We start from the raw sequence: 15,264 nt of genomic DNA, 5'->3' as shown, positions 1-15,264 counted from the left end.
CATTCTTGTATATGGAGGGTGAAGACCCAATCAATGATGTGAGCCAGAATGGAGGCAGAGGTACCTAAAGAAATTCAATGACCTTTTAAGCACAGATCTGTTGATTAATTTTTCCTGCTCATTGCCTTTTGGTAAATGGTAGGGGGGTGAGGGTGGGGCTGCAGTTTCTGTTGTGCATAGTGCAGAAGATCCTAGGTTGGGCCTACCTTTTTATCTGTCTCTGATTGCTGCTTTGGGAAGCCTGTTGGCAGCCAGGTGCAGCGATATCAACCTTCAGTGAGCTCAGTTTTGGATACTCATTCTTGGAACCAACACCATTGTTACCTGCTGAGTCATCATGTTGCCCATTACTGTGTTTGGATAGCAGCCTGAGAATGGTATTTGAAAGTGAACCAATCCAAACTGATTATGAAACCTTCTACAGTGGATCACATCCTGAGTCTGAAAAATGTGTAAAAGAGTGATCGAAACTATCCCACTTTGTTCCAGTCACAAGTTTTTCTTGACCAAGGAACTGAGTGCTCCTCAGAGTACTCCGACAGCTGCTGTGCAACCACGGCCAGCGTCTGCCTGACCGGCAGTGTATCTGAGGTAAGGAGATATTGCATGTTGCCTGCACTTTCTGTTGGGGGAGCTGAGGGTATTCCGAGGTGTCAAGGAGCCTGTATGACTGTCAATAAAGGAAAGGAGTGTGCATGGCCTTGCAGGAGTACAGACTAAGTGGAAAAGCATAATGTGCTCTCTTTGTGAAGAGTGCCCAAAGAATACTGACTTGCCCAAACAGTAAAGTCGTGAGTGACTTGTGTTGTGGAGGGGACTTCCCTGGTTGTTCTGCACAGTTTCTGCGTGAGGTGTAAAACACTGTACAAGAGCAAGCATCTTGTGTCACCTCGCAGTTTGCCATTGGCTTAATGTAGTGGTGCTGGCACTGCTGATACAGACTGATAGCAGTGTATCCACTGAATGATGAACTCCTGGTAGGCCCAGAGGCCCAACTGCCATACCAGAATACCTGTCTGGAGCTGAGCTGGAAGGCGCTGTTTCTCAGACCTGCCTCACGGAGTGCACCTGAGAACTTTGCCCGAGTGAGGCTGCTGGTGTGGGCCCCAGGTGAAAAGAACTGCTGCTTTGACGGTGGTAGCTATGACTGCATCTGCTGCACAGACCGAAACGCTACAGTAAGCAGCTAATAAATCACGTGGCTTAGCTTGTACCGGGCTCAAAAGAAAAAATATGCTCAGACAAGTGTGCCATGCAAGGAAACACTTTTGGCCACTGTTTTGCCTGTGAGGGTATTTGAGCCACCTGCACCTAATCCTACCTTAAGTCATAGTTTATTTGATACTTTAGATAAAGAATGTCACCCAAAGTGTGAGGAAGGGAGGATATTGATTGTAAGGGGGTGTAGCTCGTCACTTTTTTAAAAAATTTTATTGAAGTGCTTTCTTTATACATAATACATAACAAATGGGCAGGAGATTGCATTGTGCCTGCTGGTTGACTTGTTTTCTGAGTTCTTGCTTCCACATTTACCTCTTTGTCAACCCTGTTGCTATTCACCCTTGCTACACTGAGTTGAATGCAGAAAGGTTTGTACTTGACCCATTTGCAGAGCCATACCAGAACATATTCCAGGACACCAGAGTCAAGCGCCCTCATACCACAGTTGAGGCCCAGTAGCTGCTGTCGTACCCTGGAATGGGGACAGACCATTGGTGGCAAGCAGTGTGAGCTCTGCAAGTTTCAGTTGCAACTGTCTGAAATGGAGCAGTAACTTCACTTTAAACACAACATAATCTGTCAAGCACAATGGCAGTTACAAGGGTGGTGGTATTAGGCCTTGACACCCTGTACCTAAATCAGTTAAGGGATCTGTATTTGCAGACATGGTGCATGGCTCCCAGAAACGTGGATAGGAACGATCATTGTAGGATCAATTAATCCCAAGGCGGTGCCTCTGAGGAGGACAACTGCTAGAATAATGCTAGGGAACTCCTAAGCTTCTTTGACAGGATTGAGTTTCCTAAAACAGTGATTTCAGAGTGGGGGAAAAAACTGTTTACTGTTACACTCTGCCCCCACCACCTACAGTACATCTATAAGAAGGCTGTGACTGCTTACCTTTACTAGTCTGAAAATCAAGAGCAAAAAGGGTTTTAAGGGGCAGAGTTTGCGGAGCCATAATCGGATACTAGCACGTCGGTGGCAAACAACCTCAACCAACATGACTTACGCCCATTAGCCCCTGTCTGCCCTGTGGCCCACTGAATGGGGTCTGACTCACCATAACGCCCCTTACCTGGGTGCATCTGTGTTCTTGCTGCAAACTCTGAACGTACAACAGTGGACAATCCTGCCATCATCTCCTACTGATAGTCCTAAGTAGATGTGTCAAAGGTAAAAATGAGTGCAGAAAATCTCTGAAAAATACTATTTCCTCTGGCTTCAAGTCTTCAGGCTTTCGTCAGTCTTTATCACCAGGATGCCCTATACTTCTAAGAGCACTAAATTAAACTCTAAAGCATAATAAAGCAAACCTGCTGTCTGCAAATCCAGCTACTGAAATACCAGCTATAGATCCAAACAAAAAAAATTGATCTGGAAAGAGGCCAGGGACGGCCCCTCCACGTGGGCAGAGGAGCGTCGCCCCACCAAAAAAATGCCCCCATAACAGATAAATAAAATGGTAATAAACTTTGCTTATTACCATTTTATTTTTCAGAGCCCCGGCCTGAACAGAGTGTCAGGATGGGGCGTGGCAATTGCTGCTGACTGGCAGCAGTTAGCTGTGCACTTGTTTAAACTGCGCATGTCCCTTTGGCCGGCCGTCTTGCGACAACCAGCCAGACATGCGCACTTTTAACATCTCTAACCCAGCCGTCTTAAGATAGCTGGGTTAGAGAAAGCATAGGCTTTTTTTCCCTCGGCGTCTGTTTTTTACTTATGAAAAACGACACGACTGGGAGGCCTGTAACTCAGGATTTGGACGCAGAACTTACCGAAAAAAAGCTTTGCGAATCGGCCCACTATTGTTTACATTTAGCACCTCATGTCACTCTAGTACAGCTTCACAGCGCTGCAGAGGCTGCCATTACCCTTCATCCGCCCTGATATTGTTCATTAGCTATCAAAACATGGTATATGCCTAAAGTGTTCAGAAGATGGCATGCTTCCTCCTGTTATCTGTCGCTCGTTCCTTAAATACACATTCCAAATTCACATCCTCGGCTTCCGCGAAATTAGACACGAATTTCAGCATAGATGAATGTTGACTTAAAAGAGGAGAAAGCCAGCCTTGCATGCTGCAAGTCTCAGAGGGCCCTTAATGTTAGACACACTTTACTTTTCTGGAGCAAGCCTTGTAAAAACAAACCATAAAAAGAAAAGAAGCCTGTTGTCTTAGGAGAAATCCTGGGAGAGGGGTATAAACACTCCGTAGGGCTGGCCTCGTCTCCGCGAGGCCATTAAGTTTGTTAACAATAATTTCCTAATACACCAAATCATCGTTGAGGCAGCATGACAAAACGGCTTGTTTAAAAGGGAGTCTGGTTACGACATTTTTGGCCTTCACTTACCACTAACAATTCAATCAGGGGCTGGAGCCAGCTCGGAGGTAAACGTAGTCTAGTCTCTAAAACAAAAAATGCTTAAGTACTTAAGCAAAAGAAAAGATCCCAGCGGCAGACAAAGTGCAGACCCTCTTGAGAACTGAACACCTGAATGGGCATTTTAAGAGAAGCGCCTTGCAGGATAAGGGCCAGAATGCCGCTGCCCCCGACGTTTTTTTTACCACTCCACAGACTCCTTTCAACTGCTCCTTACTCTTATCCAGTCTAGAGTTTTTAGCCACTAGCATTATACATTCTGGGAATGGTAATTTTTATTTTTTTCCATACTAAGTTTGGACCTAAAAGTGCAAACATTACTGTACATAGTGCTCTTGGTGATAACAAAACACATGACCGCCCTCAGGTGGTCATCTTGGCGTGTGGTTGGTCTGGTGTGCAGGTGGACTGTTACCACGCGCCTTACTAGGGCGACCTGCCAGATTCTTCAGGCAGCTGCCAGCAGGAGGCGCCAGACTTTATATTATTATTCATGGGGCGACGGCGCTGCCTTGTCAGCCCTGCACTTTTTGGTTCTGTGTTGTGGAAAACATTTGGAGGGGGGGTTCTACCGGCAAGCGAGTGATCCAAACAATTCACCTTTCCCATAGTATTGACACTACTCAAGCAGTTTATGGACTATGCTGCATTCTGTTAGTGTAAGAAGTATGGTGCCCTGGAGCTGAGGTGATCAGGACGTGGTAAAACGGCCAGGCTGCGGTGCCACGACGCCACCGGAAACCACAGACAGGCGCACCACAAAACCAGTGGCACCAGGTGCCCAAGGCAAAAAAGAAAAAAAAATACCCTTCCCACCAGATAGGGACACAATATGTGCCCTATGTACACCGACAGTACGTCACTCTGCCTAGACGCGCAGAAATCGTTGCTCTGAACCAGGAGAGAGGCAGGTCAAAATGTCTACAGGCCTAACTACAAGAGAAGACATCTTTTGACAAGAGTGGGCCCGGACGACTTTTCCTGTTTCCACCTGGGATGGAAGAGTTTCTTGCATCTTCCGACACCTCGTTGTGCCCAGACACAGTAAATGCCATCAGGCTCGAGGCCTGCCCGGTCAGTGGGAGCCCTTCGGCGTGCAGCGTTCTCCTCCAAACCTGGCCGACGCACAGCGCTGCCCCCGTTCCAGGGATCAGCCTATTGTGTGCTCTGGAATTAACACGAGAAAAATGTGCTTGGACAGGAAATAATTAGCGCCCGTCGAAGGCCAGGTTGTAGGTTACAGTATTTTCTTCTTTCAGCAGGCTATCAGGGGATCAACGAGATTAGATAATAGAATAGATGTTTTCATCTCTCTCTCTTTCTCTGTTACACTCCGTGTTAAACATGGATGACTCTAATTAGCTCTAAGCACATTATGAAGCGTGTTATGGATAGTGCAACTTCAAGAAATGTAGGTCAACTCAAGGTGTGCGGGAGAAACTTTCCTCTGCCACCTCCTGCGTGGAGTTGGCCACTCAGACCCTTGCGCTGTAGTTAGGGGTACTAGCACAGACTCAGCGGTGGGTGCTCTGCAATTTTAGGGCGTTAAAATGATGGGCGCCTTTAACTAGAAACAGGCAGGCGTTTCACCTGCCTCACTCCATGGTATTCTTTGCCAATTTAGATTTTTCAGTGATTTTTCGAATATTTGAAGGTTGCCCGCTTCACTGAGAACTTCCAGGTGGGAGGGGGGGAGTAGAGAAGGGAAACAGTGGGGTTGGACAAAGGGCCGATAAGTAATGGCTAGTGGCTCTGTTTGGTCCCAACATGCCAGGGTTTCCCCTCTGCCTGCTCGTTGAACGTTCTTCATTCCCATCTCCGAGTGTTTCAATGTTTGTTACATGCCCTATCGTTTGCAATTTTGGAGAAGGGGAAATAGTGCTCGGTACAATTCTTGGCCATTGTTCAGGCGCTACAGTAAAAGCAAAACTGGTGCTTTACTAACCCCAGACCACACAGAAGATGAATGGTCGTTCAAATAGAAATTGCGTTTTTCTTGATATACCTTGATTTTCTACGTTTACCCTCATATCTCAATACTTTCAAGTAATTTAAAACATAATTTATGGGCTGCTACTGCCCAAAAAATGCATCTGAAATAAAATTCAGTGATTGAATTTGACACACTATAACACTGAGGTGTAAAACTATGTTGTTGTATATCCTTTCATTTTATAGCCTTTCAACTCTTAAAACAGTTTGTAGAGCGCAAACTCTGCAGCTTGATGGCCAGTAATTGTGAAGTGCTGAGATTGCCTGTGTGCCCTTGCAGTGGAGATGTGGCCTACTCGGCTAGGGGAGCTCCAGTTGGATGTGGCCAAGACTGATGCAATCTTGATTGGTCACATACTTTAATAGTACAGCTGTACCAAAACCAACAGTGGGATTCAGTGGGTAAGAAGCATTGGCTCAATCATTCCTCTCCAGTTGTCTTTTTAAGTGAGATGGTTTTTGCCAAGATGGGGATCTAAAGCACTGCGTGTTGAAGACTCACACTGCTCCTCACTTTTAAGAAACAAATAAGGGTAGAATGACTTTGGTTGCCACTTCCAGTACATGGCCTAGCAGGTTGGCTGGACACTTAATTTATCAGGGCTGAGGCTGATTGCATGGGATTTTCCAGTGCTTAGCAAGTATTGCCTTAAGCTTTCCCGTTCGATTTCAGAGTTGTTTTCTGTTACTGAATTATATTTTTATATTTTATATTTTCTTTGCCAATGTTTCTGCAGCTCACTGCACACTGCTAATTGTTTGTTTTCTTGTCTCGATTCGTCTGCATTGTGGTCAAACCTAATTACTTTTGATTTTTGCATAAACTTACTCTAAAACTGTTGCCTACGTGTGCAGATGTGTTCCCATTTATCTGTTTGCATGACCAACCATCATTGAATGGTTTTTGCTAGACTTAACAAAAGAAATCACAAAATGGCCGCGTGTGCGTGTCCATGTGTTAGCACGCATGGGGCCATCCCTGACAAAAGAACATGAAGATATGGCCACTTGTGCGTGCTCATGCCTGAGTGGAAATCTTTAAATCTCTTTAGTATACTTTGCTAAAAGAACATTCAGGAGTAAAAAGTATAGGCAAAGCGAATAGCTCAGCAGCTAAAGCCAGACCTACAGGTTTTGACGGTTTGTTTTTCTTTGCACACGCATATGTAGTGCCACCATTGCAGTTCAAATAAAACTTTAAGTACCAGAATGCAACACGCATAGCACAGCTTGAGCGATCTGCGTTTTTCATTCGTGCTCTACATCTCTTGCAGTTAAAATGCATTTATGCCCCGCTATTTGTGTTCGCAGAAACTCTCTTCATGCTGTCAGTGATGAGAGTATAGGCTATTGACCGCCTTGTTGGTGTTTACAGAAACTTCTATCTTATAGTAGAGACTTATTTTTTTTTAAATGAAATGATTTCAGGAGAGAAGCCTAATTTTTATTGACCTAATTTCTGGTAATCACCCCAAGATGCATCGCTCAGTCCTAAAGTGTTTAGTAAAATCGGGGAGGTTTGGATATTTTTTTCTAAGGTTTCGCAGGGGTTTGGGAGAATTTAAAATGGTTCTCTAGCGTTTGACATAATTTTGTCCCTTTAAACCTAATTAGATGTCAACGTCATAATCTGCAAGATTGATAAATCATGTGGAAGACTTCAGGTAAACTCAAGCTGCCTGGCATCACTGTGCGTTTCATAAAAATCCCCTTTACTATCTTTTACTGCCCTACCCTGAATGTCCTTGTGCACGTGATTCGATAGTGTTATATTACGTCAAAAACACACAAAAAATACATCATACAGATTTGAAAAATAATGTATGCTTAAGTCCACAGTTTATAAAATTACATTTCCTTTACAGCATTTATTAAAATAGGTTATCACCAAAATCTTTCTTACTCTTTTAGCCCCTTCCTGGTGTGTTTTTTGTTGTTGTTGCTGTAATTGCTATTGACCCTTGATGATCTATCTCTTCTGCATCTTTTGTTTTGTGTCTGTGGTCCTTAATGTACCACTGCCTATTTTTGTTGTTTTTCGGCACCTAGTGGACTGCTATTGACAAGATTCTATTTAGCATTGGTTAATAATGTCTAGTTTCAATTAATATTTTCATTTAAACACTAGTATTGCTTTTGTTTTCTCCATTTGATATAATGTTGGACACGTTTAAAAATCCATATTTCTTCAGAAGATCAAGTTGAAACAATTTGGAACTGGTCCACTTGAATGTACTGAAATAGTAATTGCTGTTCTCCTGTTGTACGTAATACATTCTTCTCGCTACATTTTCACAGAGTAGCTTATAAGCAAGTGCCCTTGATATGTAAATGAGGCTGTGCTGCGTGGCACTTGTCCAAGAAGACGTCAGGTAAAGAGAGTAGCAATGTGGTCGAAGTGTTAACAGAAATGGCCCAGGGTTTCACGGGCCTCGGTTTGTTTATCCTGCGTGATAGTGTGTGATGGACAGATTGTTATAGCTGTTAAAAAGCCGCTCGAGCCCTCCGGAGTGACCCCATCTTGACCTCTGCCCGCCAAAGGTCAGCCTGCAGCTCATAAAGCATGGCCGGCCCAGCACTTAGTGAGCGGGAGCTAAAGGGAGCAGCTGTGGATTTTGTGCTCGCTGTGCAAAACGGCTGTAGGCTTGGCGGGGTCACTATATGATAATGAAAATTATTACCAAATTACATGGGAGTTTAACTGCGGCGGCGTGTAAGGCAGAGGGAGCCCTAATGTATTGGGTTTGATAGATGAAGTGTGAAGGGGCCCATCTGGCTCCGCGCGGCCATCCTGCTGCCTTTGGAGAAACATTTTAAAATAATCACAGAGCCCGTGGAACCGCTGACCCCGAATGTGGAGAAAGATAAATTAAGACATAATGGCGGCAGATGAGGAATCTGCAACCGAGCCCTTATTCCAGCAGGCTACCGTGGCGCTTGTTTATTTTAAATTGGTAACTACATTTTTTTTTTTTTGGTTTCCACAGAGCGTTTTGCAATTCTGGAACCAGCATTTGCAGCCCACTTTCACAGCTAAGAGTAGGACAATTACTGTCACAAAAAACTTCACTGTAAATTCCTTGCATGCCCCTTAGTTGTATTTTATGTGAAGAAATTCAATTGCACGGTTTCGATTGCATGAGTGGGTGACAGATTTGTACAGCGCAAAATAGTGACATTTGATTATTTAAAGTTTTTGTTAAGTGGTGGTTTAGGTACAAGCAAAGGTAGTTCTTACATGCACAGGGTAATAATAATCCTAAATCACGTGGCCCTTTACCAGTGGTAAGCAAAGTGACCGCATAAAGTGGCAGGTCTGGGTTCAGGCTTCTAACCAGTCTGTTGAGGCTTGGGAGGTGTATCTGTGATTGTGCAGTGGGTGCAACTGTTATAGCTGCCAAGCGAATCTGTCATCTGTGACATCTTTAGCAAGTCTTGGCTTTTTAACTAACAGCTCTTTAGAAGTTGTGACGTGTACCTATAATGAGAAGTACGGAACTACAAGTCTCCGAATGAAAAGTGTTCTTGCTTTACTGTAAAAGCCTTGACTAAATGAAGATGTAGTTTTTGTGCCACATGTAGAATGGTACCTCTGGCATCTTTAGTAAACTGGTGTGCAATATTTTAGTAAACACGCCTTATGGTGAATTTAAATTACTGTCTAGGATCACACTATTTTTGGTCAAGTTCAGAAGCCAAAATTGGAATCCAAAGCTTCGGGTGACAAAGTTAGCAATAGAACCAGATTGCCCTGATGGAAATATGACTTGATCAGTTACAAATTATTTTTATTGGATCCAGGTGCAGAATACAAGTATTTTTTTACATTGGATTATGTCTGTGCAGTGGCAAATAACACAGACAATTCTGCTGTCTAAATAGCTGCACCAACTGGGACCTATAAACACAATCAGAAATTAAAAAACAGTTCTGCGATTGTCAGATCCTATTCAAGGGGCCACATGGCAAGCAGGAGCTACTGGTCCTTGTCTGTTAAAGTTGAGGTAATCTGTCTCTGATGTCCTGGGGTCCCTTCTACTACAGCTTTGCAAACGGAGCCGATTATAACCTCTTCAGCACTTGGTTCTCAGTACTAGCGATAATGAGCAGTCACAACCTCTCAAGGAAGTAGTGTGGGAGTGCTTGAGCTCAGAGCTCCATAATCAGAGACAGTGCAATAAATAAATGTCCAACCCAGTGCTTATCTTTAAAGAAATTAAGTACTTTAATGAGCACTGAATCATAATACTAGACACTATCACAACCCAATACTATTTAGTGTCAAAGGCACTATCAAGCGGTGCTGCTCTTCTATCTCCCACCCCTGTTCTCCGCTCTCCTCTAGGTGGTCCCTGCTGTCAGTTTAAAATATATTATCTTGATTAGCTCAGCCGCAGTTCTCTCTACTTGACGGGCTTGTGCTAAGTCACTTATGGCTCATGTTAAGTTTCTTACCACACATGGTAGATCAGTCCTCAGGGTAATTTCCCTGCTCCTTCCTTGGTGTGGTTGAGCCCCTCTCTTCTGAGCAGTGGCGCGCCAGCCAGCAACTTCCTTTGAGGTGCTCAGCGATGGCTCTTGGGCTGCGCATCCATCAGCTGTTGAGTTGGAAATTCTTTTTCGACACAAGTTGATGAGGCCCTGCACAGGGCTACTGGTGAATTCTTGCACATGCTTGTTCTTCCAGGTATAAAGCGACCACACAGGCAAAGTGTTTGGCGATATTGCAGCCATGCATAGGTTGATCCCCTGGCGAAGAAGCAGCCATGCACAAACCAGTTCTCTACCAATCACAGCCTGGGTCTTGCAATGTCAGGTTCATTTTTTTAGGTTTTGGCCTGAACCACTATAGAGACCCTGCAGGCCCACTGATACCGGAGTCCACAGATGCTTTCTTCAGTTGTCGGCCTCTGGGTGTCCCACAGATACTGGGGAAATGATGCATCTCCATGTTCCTGGACACTCACCGCTTTGGCAGGGTTGGCAGGCTCCATCCTTCACTCAGCAGGCATACTTGTAGGTGCTTCAGGGCAGGCATACAGCTTTTTCAAGAAAAGGCCAGACTCTAGTTAGCTCTTGGGCAGACACCAGCTCTGGTTGCATAGCAGTACTTTGCATAAATATTCCATTCCTTGGACATAGAGGGCTTGGGACTAGAACAGAAGTGGGGTAGTGAACTGCCGCTTCTTTACAGCAAAATCCTACAGCATATGTGCGTCCTTTATCTGCATCATCGGATCTGGTTGCGGTGGTTCTCTTTGCAGGGGTTTTCTTCAAAATGCATGATAACAGATATAGAGTCAGGCACTCGGCAGGGGTACACAACTGTAGAGCCTTCAGAGGACATTCCTGCTCCACAAATGATAACATGATAATTTACTCCATGAAATTTGAGTAGATGACCATAAACCCATATGCCAACCGATGTATATATGTATCACAAAATCCACACTAGTGATTCAGTAGTTATGGTTCGAACCTAAATTCAGAGGGACATTTATGCACATTGCTTGTCATTTGCTTGGCTCCGTTTGATGAATCTGTTTTGACTGTGGTCAGTATGTCATTCCAAAATCTAATGCATAAATGGGAAATCTTCATTAAGGGGTTTCATGTTTTTTTTTAGCTTGCTAACATACTATTCAGTTGTATAAAAACATACAAACTACTTAATAAACTTCAGTTTAAGCTATGTTATTGTTAAGATCGCAAAACATAAAGCAATTTAGGGTCTGCCACCTGAACTCACATGATACATTAAAACATTGGTGATGCAGTCCATGTGCTGTTTGCCCAAGGTCTCTGTAATTAAAGTTCTGTGTTGGAAGCTTAACTTTCATTTCACTGAGCTTTGTTTTATTGAGAGTGTGCATCGGCGACACTTGTGCAGGCTTTACTTTGTGCATAAATGTTATGTGAAGTTATTGCAACTGCATTTCCTAATTCTGTTTATTTATTTTTAGTTTTAAAACGGTTTCCAATACAAGTGACATGCTAAACTAAATTATTGAAAGTACACCTAAGTAATTTAGCTCTGAACTGAAATTAAAAAAACATTTTTTTTATATTTACACATTATTTCCCAAAAGTCTTAGTTTTAAAGCAGTCTCCCCAGATATCTTTGAAAAATCGGTTTTCTTGGCTTAAATGATCACAGGCTGTATGGGTGTCAACCTAGACATCTCAATTAACCACTGTTCAATAGATAATTTTGTAATATATTTAAATTTTTTCAACTTTCCGAAATATTGTGGATATATACCAGGGTGTGGACTGCCGTTTGTGTCGGAATAGCGATGGTAGCTTTCGGTGCCTTTATTTTAGTTCTGTTACTTCCTCAACAAAAACTGGAGACCTACTTTGCTTAGAGTAATTATTCAGTTTTAAGCGATTCTAAATTAAAAAAAAAAAAGTTTATACTGCAGAGAGCCAGCATAGTCCTTGGCCATCAAAGAAATAGTAAGAAGTATTCGTCAGTGAGCTTGTTTAAAATACGCATCATATCTTTTAAACACTTTAGTTTTCCAGCGAGTAGGCACTTGTAAGAGAGACAAGTAAGTTGACTGGCCCTAAAGCGAAGTGATGTTTTCTGATTGTAAATTATTTTGCTTTGTGAAGGAAAGGGTTAACAGTTTCTGGTCGCATACTTGTACAACAAAATTGTGTGTGTGTGGGGGGGGGGGGGGGGATGGGGCGGATGGGAGGGCTGGGTTCGGTAATTGTTCTGAATCCATTGTTGACGTATAAATTATTTCAACTTTTATAGGAACACTGGAACGCGATGAAGTTGCAAGGTCTAACAGTCCAGCTGGGTGTGAACGAGGTTAGACCTCCTACGTGACCTTTGAACTGAGCTCAGTTGCTCATTGCCAGACTACCTTTTACTTCCTATAACACTCCGATTTTCTTCACTTCGCTCTTTCACCTGTGCCTATTTTTTCCTTTAGAGCCCTTTGCACGCCTCACTTCAGGCATCAGTGGGTCTCGCGCTGTGTAGAATAATGGCGGCGGGACCGATGAAATGCAACCAGTGGGTTCTGCTTTTCAGGGGCTTGCCCTTTTTACCACAAAAGAGACATTCCCGCCTCCTCCCCTTTGTACGTTTAGGGAAGCCCTGCATTTTGCCTGCTGACACAGCTAGTTTAGTGCAGAAACCTTAGTGCAAATAATTTCAGTGACCACGGGCAGCGAGGGACAATTTTAGCTTGCAAAATAGTAGCACTATTTTGTAAATGCTACCCACATGTTAAACCTTACACCTTAAATTAATGGGCAATGTATGGTTATTACCTTCAAGGGCTTGCCTAGCCGTAGTATAACAGGTGCAGTGGTACCACCGTCCAGTGGATTCAGGGGGTTGGCAAAACCGAATTATGCTTTTTACTATTTGTTAGTGGATTAGGGAGCCCCATTCTCCTGCTTGTTTTAGGGAGATGCCACAAATGCTATGCACTACTTGTGAGTCTTATCCAAAAACACATTTACTGTGATGTGGAAAGTAGGATTTGTAGAAAGTGCCGTGATAGGGAACCCAAAGTAGGCATTGGGAAGACACTCCAACCAGCCAAGGTACCTTCCTCTCCTTGCACCTGTCTCTCTCTTTCAGTCCATCCGTATTAAAGCACTGAAACAAATGATTTTGCTTTCTCAGCCTTTATTACAGATGCAATGAAGATGTGAATGTTGGGCCAGAGGTGTTAGTATGCATTCATTTATTGATATCTCACAAAATAAATATGTTTACATAGAAACTGAAGTCAGATAGTAAAAAACATTGACAAGTCCAATAGATCTCAGCTTTAAATAGCTAAATCAGTGGCTACGCCAATGCTTGTCTGAGCCAGCATGTGTGTTAAGATGCATGCACATGCATGGCCGGCAAATTTGGAATGGGTTCCCATTAAAGGAAACCCGTTCCAAGATGGCCACCTTGCGTGTTTGAGACACGCACCTCCATTCCTCTCAATACTTGTTCAGATAAAGACACCTATATTATGATGCATGGTGTGTGTACTTCATGATGCATATTGCCATCTTAAATTTACTGCTGTAATATAGAGGGCAGCAATGTTCGAATGATAAATTTGAACTGGTGAAAATTAGAAAATAAAAGTATGAACAAAGCGCAAAAAGTGCATGAGCGGCCCAGCAGCACTTGGCAGCTGCCGGACCTTCATGAAGAAATACATAAAAAAAAAAAAAAACAGGGACACCATCATGGGAAGCATGACAAGTATTGGGGAAGGAAGTATAAAGGGTGGGGAATTTTGGGGGGAAAACGTGGGCGGGAGGTGCATTATAAGGAGAAAAAGGCGAGAGCTGGGAAGCTCATGTACTGCCATGGAGTGCCCAAATTCAAATACAATCCCTAAAGTATGCACTGCAAGGAAACAGTTTATCCAGTTAGAACACTGTCAGACTGAAATGCCTCTGGTCAGGACAATCACTAGATTAGAAAGAAAGCCACTAAATGGAAAGCAGACAACCGAGAAAGATGACAAAGCCAGCGAAGCATGAGAAAGAGGCTAACTAATCCAAACCCTACTCTATGTATACTGGAAACAAAAGTTCTAGTGAGTAGACTGCTAATGATGTCTGTAGCTGAAACCTAAAAAATGCAATACAGCAGTAATGCACCCCAATACAGCAACGCCTGAAAATAAAGACTCACAAAAGAATAACTCTGCAATTACTACGATAATGGAATTGTTTAAGCAGTGTTCACAACTGTACATGATCATTAACTGATTGTAATTACTCCAGCCGAACTTGAAGTATTTTGTATCAATGTCACAAAACATTCCCAGTCACAATCCTACTGATCATTAACCCTCAGAGGAAATGCGTAGTGTCTCAAAGTTCTGGAAAGTGAGTTCAGCTAGCCAGGAAGATAACCGTTCTGATTTTTGGGTTAATTGGGTGCTGTACAGGCGTTCAACAAATGGCTCCTCACTTGGGGGATCAACCTCAATTATGAAGGGTAACAGTGCACCACAACAACAGGTGGAAATCCACAGGCTTGAAGTGCTATCACAAAACAATACAGGTTTATCTCCTTTTGATTGACACTCAGGCCAAATGTGCACTGGATCTCTGCCAATGCAAGCGAATGAGTGCAACAATGACATATAATCTCCAGGCAAGGTCACCACTCCCCTCACCTCCAGTTGTAGGTGTAGTTTCTTAATGCATCCTTCCTCTGGTCCCTGGTGAAGGGTAGACAGGTCTTAAAGGCCCTGTGTCTGTCTGTATACTCTTGGGGCAGGCAGACTAGGGTTGTTGATGTGGGCAAGGTCAGCAGGGGACGTCAGTAGAATTTTAGGAGGGCATTCAGGCTTGCTCCTATCCTAGCAACTCAAACATACCACATTCAGCTCCAAAGCAACAGAGTCCGTGCAGATCTGCTCCCAGGAAGATATTAAGCTGGAGGATATGTCCATGTCCTGGCTTTTTGGCAGGAAATACAACCAATCACCTTATGTGTATCCCACAACCAGATTGAACAGAGCTGCAACCTTTATAGTGTTTTTTTAGGGAACGCAGTCCTACTATCATCCTAGAATGTATAGTGGTGGTTACGTAATATTTTAAACCAGCCAGGCACTTGCAGGGCCTGCTATGGCAGGAAATCTTGTTTATTCCTTGTGCAACTCTGGGCAGAAAGAGC

At 43.4% G+C, this 15,264-nt stretch overlaps 1 protein-coding gene across 7 annotated transcripts in view; it reads left to right on the top strand.

Annotated features, from left to right (window-relative positions):
• FTO (FTO alpha-ketoglutarate dependent dioxygenase) overlaps nucleotides 1-15,264 on the top strand; it is a 1,516,554-nt gene that overhangs the window by 775,018 nt on the left and 726,272 nt on the right. Inside the window, exon 9 of one of the 7 annotated variants that reach the window (XM_069216313.1) lies at nucleotides 12,364-13,159. The exons of the other annotated variants lie outside the window; for them this stretch is intronic. Within the exon in view, the coding sequence (XP_069072414.1) occupies nucleotides 12,364-12,382 (19 nt within the window). The 3' untranslated portion in view covers nucleotides 12,383-13,159. Of the gene's footprint in view, nucleotides 1-12,363; nucleotides 13,160-15,264 lie in introns of those variants that run through there. 7 annotated transcript variants of the gene reach the window in all.

Source organism: Pleurodeles waltl, chromosome 12 (assembly GCF_031143425.1).
Source record: "Pleurodeles waltl isolate 20211129_DDA chromosome 12, aPleWal1.hap1.20221129, whole genome shotgun sequence".
NCBI classification, from domain to species: Eukaryota; Metazoa; Chordata; class Amphibia; order Caudata; family Salamandridae; genus Pleurodeles; species Pleurodeles waltl.
This window is presented reverse-complemented; position numbering and strand designations above follow the sequence as displayed.